We start from the raw sequence: 15,765 nt of genomic DNA, 5'->3' as shown, positions 1-15,765 counted from the left end.
CTTCCGGTCTTATAGTTCAGAGTTCACGGACCCGTCGTCTCTTCCAATTGGTTGACGGCTAATGTCATGAGAGTCCATTGGATGGACGCACGCACGCCTTTTGACAACCTTTAAAGACCACAAAAACGAAACAAGGTCAGTAAAATATTTAAATGTATACAACAGTCGTGCCATAAAATGAACGCTAGGAATAAAAGCTCAAATTCTTCGACGCAACACAAAAATATTAGTCCGCCATTGTTAGCTACGAGGGGCGACGTAGCTCGAGCACCTAGCTTAACTTTTTTTTTTTTTTACTGACTTAAAATGTATCATTTTCATTTGTACTGAATGGAAATTATTAGTTTCAAATCCCGACTAAAGTGTTCGTTATCACTGAGCTTGATTATGGTCTCTATGATGTAGTGTAACGTTTTCGACTAGCTTTTAGCTCAAAATGCTAAAATAGCGTTTATAGTGTATTATATGATATTGATTCATGAAGTTGTTCTCAACTATTGTCACCTTGGCAACTGCTTTGTCCTATTGCTTATAAAAGTAAAGAACTATAAATAAAATCGAACATAGGATCAACATGGCAACTACACGTACTGTCACAAATTAATGTTGTTTTCAAGATAAGGGCTGTTCTACAAAAAAACAAAACATCATCATTTCATGTGTGCTTTTCCTGGTCAGGTCATCAATGCACGTGTGAGCCCAGGGGAACCATGCTGACAGCACACAGAGCGTGCGCCACCGCCCGGCTCTTGACCCGGGTGCCACTTCACGCCTGCGGGATCCACACCTCGACCCAACGTCGGGACCCGGTGGAGCTTCACCCCAAGTGGGCCACCCTGGCCAAGAAGCAGCTGAAGGGGAAGAACCCAGAGGACCTAATATGGCACACGCCCGAGGGCATCGACATCAAGCCTGTGTACACCAAGGCCGACTCGGATGCGGCTGCGGACGAATTACCAGGGGTGTTTCCCTACACGAGGGGCCCCTATCCCACCATGTACACCAGCAGACCCTGGACCATCAGGCAATATGCGGGATTCAGCACTGTTGAGGAGAGCAACAAGTTTTATAAGGATAACATTAAAGGTAGGGGCAGACCTAAGGTCAAAACAGACAATTTTACTTATACTTTGAAGTAAAATAAAATAATTAACAAAAATATAAAATGAGAAATATTTCTAAATTTTATCACATTCCTAAAACAATAACTTAAATAATTTTTAATTTTTGTTTCCCCAGAAAACACTAAAAAATGAATATATTAATTCATAATTAATAATAACACTGGTCAACACATTTTTGCTAAATATTTTAATCAGAAATGCAATATTGACGATATTGCAGATAAATGGGTTGAAGTGTGGAGCAGAAGTTGAATGAATGCGAGTAATTCTACATGTATAAACAACTTTACCTTTTTTTTTTTTTTTTTTTAATAATCTTCTGTTGCCATTTTGAGACCAAATCCTAATATCTCCCCATTTTTATGTGTTCTTTTGTGAATCTCAGCGGGGCAGCAGGGCCTGTCGGTGGCCTTCGATCTTCCCACTCACCGCGGCTACGACTCGGACAACCCGCGGGTGCACGGCGACGTGGGCATGGCGGGCGTGGCTATCGACACGGTGGAGGACATGAAAATGCTCTTTGACGGCATCCCGCTGGAGAAGATGTCCGTGTCCATGACCATGAATGGGGCCGTCATCCCAGTGCTCGCCATGTTCATCGTGACGGGCGAGGAGCAAGGTGTCCCCAAGGCAAAGCTCACCGGAACCATCCAGAATGACATTTTGAAGGAGTTCATGGTGCGGAATACCTATATTTTCCCACCGGAACCTTCCATGCACGCCATCGCCGACATCTTTGCGTACACCTCGCAGGTAATTAGTCAACCTTTGCGTTTTGCGGTTCATAAGAAACACATTTACATGCATCAAATATTCAGCCATCACTTTCTGTTGGCATAAAAAGCAGAATTTCAGCAGATGAAATTATTTTAAACAAAAAATAAACTGCGCTAAAATATTTCTGTTTTGTTACCGTTTCAAATGTACACCATTTCAAACTAAATACGCCATCTAGTGGTTGACAGTGTAATTGAACCTAGTATAAAAATGCTTTAAAACCACAATGAACTATACAAAAAATAAATCAGTGAAATAGCAGCACCGCAAACCTAGAATACAATCGTGTGAGGTTTCCGGTTTTCTGTAAATAGTGAAACATACGTTGAACCATTTTTTGTACTCCGACTGCTGTCGATGCTAACGGTGCGTCATTTTTCTAGCACATGCCCAAGTTCAACTCCATCTCCATCAGCGGCTACCATCTTCAAGAGGCGGGGGCCGACGCCATCTTGGAAGTGGCTTACACCATCGCCAACGGGCTCGAGTACTGCCGCACCGGACTCAAAGCCGGCTTGACGATTGACGAGTTTGCGCCCAGGTGAAATGATGACACAGCCCCAGTTTGGGGATTTGAAATTCACTTTACATTTAGCGCAGTCATGCACCGAACACAAGTTTCAATTCTGCAACTTGAAATTGCTTTCATCCTAACGTCCTCTTGTGCCGTTTGGCACCACCGTCAATAACTGCAATAATTGTACATCGACGTGAGGGTGAAGGGTTCCCAAGGCTGCAGCAGACACAATCTTTTCACAGTTCTCACAAAGCCAATTATCTCCTTTCAGCAGCCGACCTGTTCCAGACGTGCCATTCGCAATGTCTAACAATAGATTCTGCTTGAAAGCCCCTTTTTTAATTTTTTTTTTTTTAATATTTGCTACAGGTAAAGTTGACCTTTTTCCTATCTGAGTTTTTTTTATTTTTTTTTATAGAAAGTCCTCCAGGGACACGCAATCATTTTTTTTTTACTTTGCAAGTTAGAAAAAAAAAATCTTTATTTCAACTTTAAACAATATTTTAGATGTGTTCAACCTCAACATTTGTTTGTTTTTAAGTTGAATTGTAATTTGTAACGTTTTTAAAATTCAATTTCTTTTGCAATTGTTTAATAACATTTAAAAAGTTAATCCAAATTTCAACTTCAATCTGACTCCATTTAAACTTGAATTTTAAATCTTTTGAAGTTCATTTTGATTTTGGAATGCAATTTTATTCCAACTTTAATTTAAACTCAAATAAAGTTCCACGTTTAATTCAACTTCTGTATGCATGTACATACGCAGATTGTCATTCTTCTGGGGCATCGGCATGAACTTCTACATGGAGATCGGCAAGCTGCGGGCGGCCAGGAAGCTGTGGTCCACGTTACTGCGGGAAAAGTTCCAGCCGCAAAACGCCAAGTCCCTCCTCCTCCGCACTCACTGCCAAACGTCTGGTTGGTCTCTCACGGAGCAAGTAAGTCACTTGCCGTCATTCACCGTCAGCTGTACAAAGTGAAATTGGAAGTTGAAGCCCCATTCAGGCCGTGCCTAAAAAAAATGCCCCGTCCATCCCCTAGGACCCGTACAACAACGTGATCCGCACGGTCATCGAGGCCATGGCGGCCGTGTTCGGAGGCACACAGTCGCTCCACACCAACTCGTTCGACGAGGCCCTGGGTCTGCCGACCGTGAAGAGCGCCCGCATCGCCCGCAACACGCAGATCATCATCCAAGAGGAGTCGGGCATCCCCAAAGTGGCCGACCCGTGGGGGGGATCGCACATGATGGAGTCCCTCACCGACGATCTCTACAACACGGCTTTGAAGGTGCGTGGGAAACGCAGGCAGTACATGTCTTAAAATGTTATAATTAGATAATAACAGTAATGTAATTAAATTTCAACTTCAGTTTAAGGTTTTTTTATTTTAACTTTTGATTTAAACGTCATCATACCCTCGCTCCAACAGACATTATTCACCGTTGTCAAAAAAAATTGACAGTTTTTTTTTTAGCTTCTTACCTTTTCCTTTTAGTTCATCCAAGAGATCGAGGAGATGGGCGGCATGGCCCGGGCGGTGGCCGAGGGCATCCCCAAGCTCCGCATTGAGGAATGTGCGGCGCGCAGACAGGCCCGCATCGATTCACGTACGCAAACGCTTGCATAAGAAATGTTTCCATGCCTTGCGACCGTAAAGCCTTCATCCTTTGGAGCGATGACATTTAGAAACCTTCTGCAGGGTCGGAGGTGATCGTCGGGGTGAACAAGTACCGCTTGGAGAAGGAGGAGACGGTGGAGGTGCTGGCTATCGACAACACCTTGGTTCGACAGAAGCAGATTGAAAAGTTGAAGAAGGTAAGAAAAATGCCAAAGACACTTTTAATGTTAATCTTTTAAAATAATAACTTTAGGACCTTTCAAGGAGCATAGATGCTTATTTTAAAAAATGGCCGAAAAAATCCAGAATGAAAGTAATATTATTATTATTATTTTATTAGTTTTAATTAGTATTAATAATAGTCATTTAAAAAAAAAAAAACTAAAATACACATTAAAAAGGGTTTTAAACAACATTGTTACATGATTAATTTGAAAACCTTTCACTTTCCTAGCAGTAAAAAATAAGCTAAAATATATTTAAAAATATTTTTTTCAGGCATTGTTTTAAATTAACAAAATAATTCTAAAATATTTGCATTTATATATAATTATAATTATCAAAATAAATCAGCCACTCTGGAATAAAATGGAAGTTATATAAATCTGTACCAATATGTGTTATTAATTATAAATAAAGTAATGATTGTGGTCATACAAAATAATACAAACGCACAGAATTTCACAGTGTGTGTGTATGGGACGACGTAAAGAAGAGTGTCATTTACGTAAAAGGTTCGGGAGAATCGCGACACGGACATCGCCCACAAGTGCCTAGCCGCCATCGAGGAGTGCGCCCGCACACGAGAGGGAAACCTGCTGGCTTTGGCTGTCGAGGCGGCACGCGCCAGGTTTGAACTTTGAAAATAGGTTCTAATCTTTTTATTTTTTATTTTTTTTAATTAAATTGTCCAATACAATTGAATCGGCGTCTGTTGTGTAAAGTGTAAAAATAAGTTCCCCACTCGGAGAAAACATAATTTAAAAAAAAAAGTGATCCAATAATAGTAATTACTGTACAATTACCACTTGTGATAACAATGCATTAAAATAAAGCATCTATTTTTAGTTTAAGAGTTTTTTTTTTCCTTGTTGAGTGCAGATGTTCTGTTGGTGAGATCACAGACGCCATGAAGAAAGTGTTCGGGGAGCACAAGGCCAGCAGCCGCATGGTGAGCGGAGCGTACCGCAGCGAGTACGGCGAACATGAAGAAATTGCCACGGCTCTCAGCAGGTAATCCATGCAAACGAGCAGAATCTATTTTGGTTACTTCTTTAAATTAGCATAAATGTTGCACTAGCTACTTTAACACTGAAGGAGCAGGAACACGTTCAAACAGGGCATCCCCAAAAATCAGAAATACTCAAAGGCGTTTATTCATCACAAAATAATAATTGCAGGGTGGCGGAATTTAAGAACCAGGAAGGGCGGAACCCTCGCCTCCTGGTGGCCAAGATGGGTCAGGACGGCCACGACAGAGGAGCCAAGGTGATCGCCACCGGATTCGCCGACCTTGGCTTTGACGTTGACATCGGGCCGCTATTTCAGGTTTGGACAATTCTACTCCTCCTCAAAACACGTGTGTATGAATGAAAATATTCGATAAAAGTACTAAAATCTAAAAAAAAAAAGGTCGCTTTACACTTACGACTATTATGATATTAATGGCAGAATATTTCAATGTTTTACGAATTTAGGCCTTTAGTATTTTCTTAATTTGACAACCGAGAGAAAAATTGGCTGGAGTCGGCGTTTTTTTAAATTTTTATATTTATTTATTTTTTTTTGAGGGTGTGAATGTTTGAAATCAGTGTTTTATGTTGTAACATGTACAAAAAAAAAGTCCAAAAGTCGGGCGATTCTTGACAATTTTACAAGACCTAATATCGTCTGATGATCAGTCAGGCCCTACCCCCCCCAAAAAAAAAAAAAAAAAAAAAAAAGGTAGGTAGCAAGTTGCGTGTGACTGACTTATGCTTGTTGTTGTTTGCTGTCCACCAGACCCCCGTAGAGGTGGCCCAACAGGCGGTGGATGCCGACGTTCACTGCGTGGGCGTCAGCACACTGGCTGCCGGCCACAAGACTTTAGTCCCCGAGCTCGTCAAGGAGCTCCGCAAGATGGGGCGACCTGACATCCTGGTCATCTGCGGGGGCGTCATCCCGCCACAGGTAACGACCAGCTTCGCTATGTAACTTTCGTCGTCATTTTTTTTTTTTTTTACAGCACAAGCAATGATTTGCACGGAAATAAAATAGGAATAATAGTTTGAAACAGGAGTCAGCGTCAATACAAAACTCCAAAACATTCAAAGTAGTGAAATGAATCAAACGAAAGTAAACATTAACATCGGCACCCTATTTAAACGCAGGACTACGACTTCTTGTACCAGAGCGGCGTGAGCGCCATCTTTGGGCCGGGCACCAGAATCCCACAAGCCGCCGTGGACGTGGTGGACAACATCCACAAGAGTCTTGAGAACATCCGACAGGCCATGTAAAGGCCAGCTCTTCACATTCGAAAGGAAATGTATCCCGTTTGCGATTTTCAACACATTTGTACTAAGAGGAATGTTATCCACTATCAAATGGTGATAATCGTAATAATAATCATGCCCAGAAGATGTTTTGTTTGTTATTTGCCTTACCAAGCATACCTGATATCATTCTGGATCATTATTTGTACATTGTGTATATTTTTTTAGAATTAAAAGCGACACAAGCCTGAGCTGTGTAAACTGCACCTCTTAAGCTTGTATGTTAAAAAAAAAAATAAATAAATGGTTGGAATATTACTAAAATGATCTTTTCAACAAAAATGGCCTTCTCTTGCCCCATCTTGACAAAACTAGCCAATCAAAATGTAGCGACAGAAAGTGTGGCCCATTTTTAATGTATTGTATATTCGAAATAATAAAAATAAACCGTTAACATTTCATGTTTGGCAACTTTTCAACATGAATACCAATGTCGTCTTGTGTACATTGCACACTTTCTGAGTGGCGTTGAGAGGGAGAAATGAATTGATGCTACATCGAAATCTTGCTAGCAGCTTGAACATCTTCAGCACCTTTACGCCATCTTAATTGCCAAAATGTTTTTTCGTCCAATAATGCACTGACAGCTGTTTGCTAACGAGAACTTTATTCCTCATGAAAATTGTATGATACAACACGCAGTGACATCAAGACAATTGTGTCGCTTTAAACTTGCTTGATGACAAAGATACCAGCCTTTAACAGCCATGAAATCCAAAATATTGGGGCGATCTTTTGGATTTTTGTGACGATTGATCGCAGTTTTCGGACATTAACATCTGGCAAGCGGTTGAAGTGGGCATGAGTACAGATACATGGTAACGATGGATCGTCATTTTGGGATAAAAGGTGACGTTAAGCTTGTTGAGAATAAACTGTCTCGAAATATTTGATCAAAAACGAGACTCGTAGCGCTGTCACAGTTTTTCCTAAAATGGCAAAAAAAAAGCACACGTGAAACTGAAACAGTAAAACTTTTTTTCAGCCTGGTTATGATCCCATCTTCGAATAATAACCTTTGATGAGCCAAAGCACCCGTTTGACATAAGAAAAATCTCATGCCTTGCCACCATAAAAAAAGAAAAAATGTCGCAAAAACTGTGAAATCTGGGCCTGTTTAATCGAACATAATGCTGATATGCTGATGGCATGGATCGAAAAAAAATATGCTGCCGCGTCATCGTATGATACCAATTCGTCGCCCAGCTGTACTGTACGAAAAAAATAACTATGACACTTTGACTCGACTTGTCAAAAAAGCATTGACTTCAAACAAATGTGTGGTGTTGTTTTCGAATCAGACCGCCAGGGGTCGCAGTTTTTCCGTTGCAGCGAGTCAACAGGTGTGCAAGGCTTCGTCGTCATTGTCGAGTTGCATTCGGTCTTAAAGCCTCGACCAAAAATAACTACAAGCCCAAAAATATATTCATACTCCAGTGTTTGAAGTTTTTTCCCTCACCGGAAATGTGAGAAAACATTCACTTGTCTTCTGGTTGTTCCCTCTGAACACAAGCCGCCACAGGCACCACCCTGGTCCAGTTCTCAGTTTCCCTTCAAACCAGTGTGGTCGCCGCAGCTCCTTTGGAGCTCATTGAGGACTTGCCTCCTCCTCCTCTAACATTGTCTTCGGTTTGTACATAGATTATGTACAAGCCCCCAAAGCGTATTTACTGAGCATAATAAAGTCACATACAAACAAAAATATGTTAAAAAACGTATACGACTCACATTTTTAATTCTAATTATAATATAAATAATTAATAAGCAACGTCATCGCCAGATGACGTATTCAAATGGGGCTTCACTTGGCTGCCTGTTGCTGGGTGGCTTTTTAAGCACAATATTGGCCTCATGGTTGTTAACTATATCATTTTTATTTGAAAGTGATCAAGTACGTAATGACAGTTTTTATATGAATCCATTTTCGGGCCATTTTTTGTGTGCGTGTGAGTGGGGTGGGTTAATAATTTAAAACAGGCACTGTGGGCACCTTATGGGGTCCTTTGTCATTAATGATGTTCGAGTCGTCACCTGGCTAATGCTAATATTCTAATTGATTCCGTTGACTTGTCGTTCCATTTTATGGAGTTAAGGTGAGTTAAGACCAAATAATAAAGTTAGCGACACTAATGTGCAATTAATAAGTTCCTTTCATTTCTCGCTAATACTTTGAAACATGAGTAAACTTTATTAACAACATAATTGAACCACTGAGGCCTGGTGGAATGTACAGTACTTACTGTATGCTGAACACTATGGTACTGTAAATGAGAATTATTAAATGGCAACATACCAACATACAACATCTTATTTTTTTCTTTAAGTTAGAATTGATTTTAAATCCTACTCATTGCTGCTCTTTACTTTTGTTTTTACTCTGTAGGTTATTTATACATTATTGTGACTATATGTCGCTGTGACAGTTTAATTCATTGCCCGAGCTGAATAAAGTATATCCTTTCCAAGCATACACTATCAGTTCCATAAATGTTTGTACTCTGAGTCCTTTTTCTGCATTCCAGCTCTGTACCACACCACAATGGATTTGAAATGGAACCATCAAGATGTGCTTTAAGTGCAGACTTTGAGATGTGATTTGAGTGTATTATTATCCAAATCAGGTGAATCAACACATTTCATACTTTATCTAAGGCGAATGCGATTGTCATGATTGTTGCATGTTTTCTTCTGTTAAAGCAAACCCAGAATGTATTTGCCTGCCGCCACTGAGTCACCCCCCCATCACAAATGCCACCAGTTTATACCTGACTGCACAGACAAAGGTAAAAAATGAAATTATCACAACAATAGTATAATCATAAAAAAGCTAGATGTTGAGGTCTTTGATTTTTTTCCTTGTTTATTCTAACGTTCATGAGTTATGCTGGCGAACAAACAATAATCTGTGGCTTGAATGCAACCTTGTGAATTATGCACTCATGTCAATGTAGGAAGTTGCAGAGAGCTTTTGAATGTGTATTTAAGCAAGCCTGCTTTATTCATATAGCACATTTCATACACAAGGTCATTCAATTTACTTTACATAATTGAACATGCTTTTAACGGCATTTGCAAACAAAATAATTTAAGGCATTTAAAAGTAATTAAAGAAATAAAAAGTAGCTTCATAATTACTAAAAGAAATTGGAACGCAGGAATTTGATTTAGGAAAAATGTATTTTAAAAATAGGTATGTGGAAACATACTAGAACCCGGACTTTGTGTTTTCTATATGAAATTTGTTTCATAAATAAATGAAGAAATGGGCAAAGAAAATTGCCCGCAATTTCTTAAAAATACTATTTCAGTGCCACCATGTGCAAAGTAATATTAAAATTAAATCATCTAATTATTTTGTTAGATTTTTCACTTAAGACAGAATATTTAAATGCAATTTATTATGCATTATTGTTTTGCGGACCACCACTGATATGCAATGAAACAATTTAATTTATTTTTACTTGGTTTGAACCCCTGACATCCACGTGGCTCTGCTAGATGAATGAAATGACCAAAATCTCTAAAATGGTATGTTTGATATTGTGTGGCACTTGTTGGAAGTCCGACGGCTGACCAAATTGTGCTTGTCAGAATGTCACCATAAGGGGGCAGTATTGCTTAGCTTTTGTTTCTGCACTTGCCGTCAAACCAGTTGCTTCATCCAGAAAATTATACAGTACAGATTTGATCTTAAAGCTGTGATGTAAGCTTTTGACTCTTGAAGTTAAAGAGGAAGCGAGATTCAAACCGAAGTATGCCTTCAAACTCCCACATAAATGTAATTATTAAGCTCCATCCAGATCAAAGTGTAATAAAAGAATTGAGCAAATTCTAGATATTTCTTTCCCCAAAATCCTTTGCAACAAGCCCGTTTCATTATGCATGAACCTCCGTGGTGGTGAAATATATTGGAGTCAGCGTTCTGTGACCATTTACGTAGATAAGGTTTCACTATTTATTTTTCACATAAATAATCACGCTCGTTCCCCTCAGGAGAGGTGGGGTGTATTTATTTTCCATGTGTGAGGTCAAAAACAACTTTTTCGCCTTTTTTTTCTCTCCCACGTCTTTTTCGCATACATGTTAGCTTCGTCAAGGCTGCTAAACACAAAGGGCCTGTTTGTGTAATCACTCCACACTCAAACACACACAGACACACGCAGAAGATTTGGTCTATACTGGCTTATGTTTAGAATGTTCTGTCATTGCGAATGCACATCGCAGCTCAATGTTTTCTATCGAAATGATGCATGTCGCACTGTTGGACTTTGACCTTTATAGCTTCATTTGGAATTTAAGGAGGCATGAGGTGTAAGTAATTGCGTTTGTCATTGTGGAGAAGAATGTCAGCAGCAGACTGGAAAGGTTGATTTTATTTATTTATTTATTTATTTTTTAAAGCATGCTCTGAAGAGTTTGTGGTTTCAAAAATCTCTTAGTCACTATCAAAAAGCAATAAAATTGCAGAAATGAACAAAACAAGATACAGCCGTGCTTTGCCGGAACGAAGAAACTCATATCTCAAGGCACCATTGTATTAAGATAAAAAAAAATCTATATATATTATTGGATGGAAAAGGATACCAAATGTTGTACTTCAAAAATCAGTACACAATTAGAAAACAGTGTTATTTAAAAAATAAAAATAAATAACTAATAATAATAATAAAAAAAAAAAAAAACCTTAACCGAAAACCACCAATTCTAAAATGTTGTAGTCTGTGCATAGAACGTACGCAGGGCTGTCAAATTGTGCCGCGGGCTCCTGCTCCACCTGCTGCTGTCTCCACTGGCAGCATAATAGCAGCTCATGTAAATGATCACAAAAAGTGTCGGGATGACAATTTTCCCACTGGACAATTGGGGGGGGGGGCTGATCAAACTGTCAGGGGATAAAACCGCAGTGGGTCGCTGGGCTCTGTGTGAAAACATTAAGGCGCTCATTATGATCACTTAGCAACCGCCAACCTGCTAAAATTGCTGCCAAATTGGCGGTCCCCCATTGAGAAATGGAGCAAATAGGACTGTAATTGCGTTAACTGTTAATATTGCCTTCTCTCGTCTGTTCATTTCAGCTGTCTCTGCTAATAAACGCACATCGAGTGACGTTGCGATGTGGAAATATTCTCCTCACAGCATGTGCAAAGTTACTATATATAAAGCTCTTCTTCTTGCTGGCTTCCTTCTTGTGCGTCCGCTTCGATTGAAAAACGTGCAGATCGGATGCATGTCATCGCGGAGGAGTTGGCAGAACGCGATGACGCTGAGGTTTGAAACCTCATTAAAAATTGTCACTTTATTTAAAGCAGCTGCCGCGCCAGCGAGTACCACATCCTTCTGGAAAAGCAATCAAGCTCAGAAGCTTGATGATCGTGGTGGTGCTGAAGGGGGGGGGGGGGATTAGGAGTGGGCCAAATGGCGTTCAAGCTGAAATTGTCCCGGTTGTTAGTTTGCTTCCCCCAATGTGACGTGAGGTCAATGAAAGCTTTTCATTTTCTTGTCAGCTGAATTACAAGCGTCTGTCCGGCGTTCCAGCGTCTCTGGGAATATTATTCGCGAAGATGTAAAAGCTGTCTGAACCATCATGTGCTTGCGTGTGGGCCTCGACCCTCGAAGCCAACGAAACCTAATTCGCAAAATCGGAAACAGCCACAGACGCCGCAGCCTCAACTGCACTTTAAGCGCTGGATGATGTCGTTTTGTGTCCCTGTCTCACCTTGTCCCGACGCAGTGTACAATTTCAATCATAATGACTCTTATAGTACTGGATAATCATAAAACAATTAGTGGCACCGTATAAAGTTAGCAGTGCATAAATAAAGATGAACAGCAACAAGATTAGGTTGCAGGGTTATAAATCATAACTGCATGAATAATATGTACGACATAACGTACAGGGGTGTGTAGACTTTTTAGAGCCACTGTATAGCTCCTAGAACCGTCTAGAACTTTTTTTTTTTCTGTGGGATCACTTAAAAAGATGAGTCACGTCATTCAAGTAGAATGAAAGCGTGGGCGTGACTTGACGTTAATAATTAGCAACAAAGTACAACAGGGTAAGACACGAAGTGGCAAACAAACAAAAGAAAAAAAAAAGCTGTGGTCTTAAGCGACTACACAAGATGATGAACAAAACGGGTTTCCAAACATGCTGTCTTTATTTAACTCATTTACTGCCATTGACGGCTAAAGACGTCAGAGCCATTTTTTTTTTTTTTTTTTAACTCGGCCGGTAGTGAATGAGTTAAATGCCCGTCATGCACAATTCGAGGAACGAATGCTCTTGTAAAATATCAACTCGAATTTACCCGAAAGTAGATCTCAAGTTTTAGCTTCGGTGATTAGCAATTAGCAGTTTTGTCGTAAAACAAGCATGGTGGCTGGTTCACATCCCCCGTTAGCCATCACCCATTGGCAAAATGACAAGAACATTGAACAGTCTGACCTCATTTGCGCCCTGAAAGACGTAGTCCTCATTTTTCGTGGCTATTTTTGCAGACAAAACCAGCGTTAGACATTAAGCCATATTTTGGCCGTTTTGGTTTGTAAGTGGCCCTTCAGAGTTGTTCCTTGAGATTTAATTGAGATCTGTATTTGAATCATAAAAATGGCTGCAACAAGGCATTCGTGTTTGCCGATGTCGCCTTCTTGCTCACTCCCTCCTCCTCCGTGCCACACTGCTCTACCCTCCCCTCTCTGCTCGCGGAGAAAGGGTGATTGGGCGGGACAGGCCCAAGCCTAGTGGTGATGAAGATCTCGCCCCGAAGAGGTCCAAAGTCACCTCCGTAGACCCTGTTTCTTTCGTCTGGCGCGCCTCCCGACGGGCATACGGGTGCGAGGAGGGCCCAGCCATCGCTGCTCTCAGCTTTAATTGCTTCTTGGTTCTGTCACAGAAACACAGGAACGCCTCAGCTGTCAGTCCCGCTTTTATGTTTATACATACCATGGACAGCTTCGCACATACGTACACAAAGTCCGACAAACACACACTCGCCAATGTGGACCGCTTTTGTCTGATTCGTTCAACGTCAGCATGCCGATTGAGTCCTTATAGCATGCAGATGGTTGGTGCCCTTCCAAGGTAAACCTCCCTCGGTGCCAGACGCGGAGTCCACGCCGGCTGCCAGCAGCCTCCGTGCTATCACGGTCTGCTTGCGTCCACCAACACTGCGACGCTGCGCGGTGGCGCGTAGGCCGAGCGTGTCCGCACACACGCGCAGACGACTTCCTGTTGTGCTTCTCCTCGCCGATGTCTAGAGATGAGTAGAAACAAGCTCCGAAACACAGCTGTTTATTGTTCCAGGTAGATGCAGTCAAGGCCCGCAGCGACGGCGGGGGGGGCCAAAACACGACTGTTTATTTTATTTTGGGCTCTGAAGTGTGCCTGAAGACTTGCTGAACAGGATGAATAACACATTTAGGAGGAAAGAAAAGGCAAAAAGTCAAATAATCAGCACTCGAGCAGAAAGACAGAGGGGACATACGAGAGGGGATTTTTGCAGAATTCCTGCAAGAGCAGCACAAAACAGCGAGAGACCCGTCCCCCAAAAACATTGGTCGTCGTCGTGATGCTTGATTTTTGGGTGAAAAAATATTTAGGGACTGTGCGAAAGGCGAAACCGTTTTGTTTTTGTCTATGAAAGTTCAAATGTTTGCCTTGGCCCCATCTGGCGGGCCCGAAGCAGGGGTCAGCTCGCATCGCCGTAGTAACACACAACGCCCGTCGAAACGGCCATTTTAGCGTCCGACTCCGAAGCAAGCCGAGCGGTACCTTTGACACGTGTCGGCAAAGCCGACCTTGACATGCGGCGTGAAAGGGGCTGAGGACCCTCTAGAGAACGTGGACTTGTGAAGTCTGTCGGGAACGGAAGCCCCGGTGCCTTATCCCATTGCCGTACGTTCGCGCAATGATCTGAACGAGCAGAACCTTGGCGCGCATCGTCAGTCTGGCGCTCCGAATGAGATCTCGTCTCGGCTTACATGTTTGAAACCCTTTCGACGTCTCTGTCAATTTTCGCCTGTTGTGTTGCTCAGACCTGATGACTAAAACAGATAAACTGCACTGGCGAGACACCAGTTACATTTCATTGTTCCAGTTTTGCGGAGAAGGACCGACTCCATACTTTCTGTCACGTTGAAACTGAATATCCGTTTTTGCTACTCATAATTGGAGTCTCTTGACCCGTGGAGTGTAAATCCATCCTAAAGGATACAATACCTCATCAGTTTTTTTTGTGGTTTTTTTTCATCATCCAGGCCAAAAATGCTCAATTGGGCACAAAAAAACCTTCCGGAAGCTCTCACATAATCAGCACTAGCCACAGTTTTCAGATGCGATTTAGATACGCGATGCTAACAAATGAGGCTTTACTCTTATAGCAACAGACTCCGTCATGGTGTTTCGGCGGCCTAACTGTGTTGCTTTCTAGTGGTTAGAGGAGCTTAGGCCGTTTCCTGAGGCACGTTCCGTAATGCACATTCTCCCCCTCGGCGTGTAATTGCGGTATTATTGCCGTGAAATACTGCAGTACACAGTCCATGATTTCAGCGTCGGGCATGGCACCAGCTTGTGCCTTCAGTACATTTAAGGAGTGTTTCTTTTGCTCGGGAATTGGAGTCACATTTGGCTGCGCGTCTGGATCCTCTTAAATAATACAAACACTGCTCCAGCGCCATATTTTTCTGGACAAACAGAGAAGGGAGCTATTATGCTCATTGCTTTTTTTTTTAAATGCAGGGACTTTTGCAGAATTGAGCGTTGCATGATTTGTAATGGAACAAAAATCCCTTTGATGTTTTTTTTTTGTGCGAAAAAAAAAAGGTTTCTCTTTAGCACCCCTTTGCTTCAGAGCTCACTTGGAGGAAGACGGCAGGAACTCCATTCAATTAATGGCGAGTAGCACTTTGGCACGTAGAATTAATAAATAATTCAAGAGAAGCTTAAAGTTGTTTATTGCCACTTTCAGGTGAAGTTAACTGTGAAACGAAACATAAATCAAGGAGTGAATTACATGAGAATTTGAAGCAACCACATGGCCTCTGCTAGCTTATTGCGAACACATAATGGGAAATTCCACAGACAGGGGCTAACTAATAGCAACACAAACGATGAAGCAACACATGTAGACTGATGACTACTCACAGGCATGTATTTTTTTTATCTTCACTCGGACTCGAGTACAAAAAATTG

General features: G+C 41.4%; 1 protein-coding gene across 1 annotated transcript; it reads left to right on the top strand.

Annotated features, from left to right (window-relative positions):
* The first annotated feature begins 8 nt into the window (after positions 1-8).
* Positions 9-6,828, top strand: mmut (methylmalonyl CoA mutase). Its single transcript, XM_088286880.1, has 13 exons — positions 9-135; positions 679-1,086; positions 1,510-1,877; positions 2,285-2,442; positions 3,188-3,359; positions 3,463-3,711; positions 3,919-4,030; positions 4,123-4,238; positions 4,776-4,891; positions 5,143-5,274; positions 5,442-5,589; positions 6,043-6,210; positions 6,411-6,828. The coding sequence occupies exons 2-13, from the start codon at positions 711-713 to the stop codon at positions 6,537-6,539; spliced, it is 2,244 nt and encodes a 747-aa protein (XP_088143006.1). The 5' UTR covers positions 9-135; positions 679-710; the 3' UTR covers positions 6,540-6,828.
* Positions 6,829-15,765: the final 8,937 nt, after the last annotated feature.

The sequence above is a fragment of the Idiotropiscis lumnitzeri genome, chromosome 21 (genome assembly GCF_059441095.1).
Source record: "Idiotropiscis lumnitzeri isolate Australia: NSW breed Sydney's pygmy pipehorse chromosome 21, RoL_Ilum_1.0, whole genome shotgun sequence".
NCBI lineage: Eukaryota > Metazoa > Chordata > Actinopteri > Syngnathiformes > Syngnathidae > Idiotropiscis > Idiotropiscis lumnitzeri.
Note: the sequence above shows the minus strand (reverse complement) of the source record. Positions and strands in the feature narration are given on the sequence as shown.

What these genes read in the sequence shown, in the direction of transcription:
- mmut (XM_088286880.1), top strand. Translation starts at nt 711, where the DNA reads ATGCTGACAGCACACAGAGCGTGCGCCACCGCCCGGCTCTTGACCCGG. An exon ending in ACAGGCCCGCATCGATTCAC is followed by an intron (nt 4,031 to 4,122) that starts GTACGCAAACGC and finishes AACCTTCTGCAG; the next exon opens with GGTCGGAGGTGATCGTCGGG. An exon ending in ATTGCCACGGCTCTCAGCAG is followed by an intron (nt 5,275 to 5,441) that starts GTAATCCATGCA and finishes TAATAATTGCAG; the next exon opens with GGTGGCGGAATTTAAGAACC.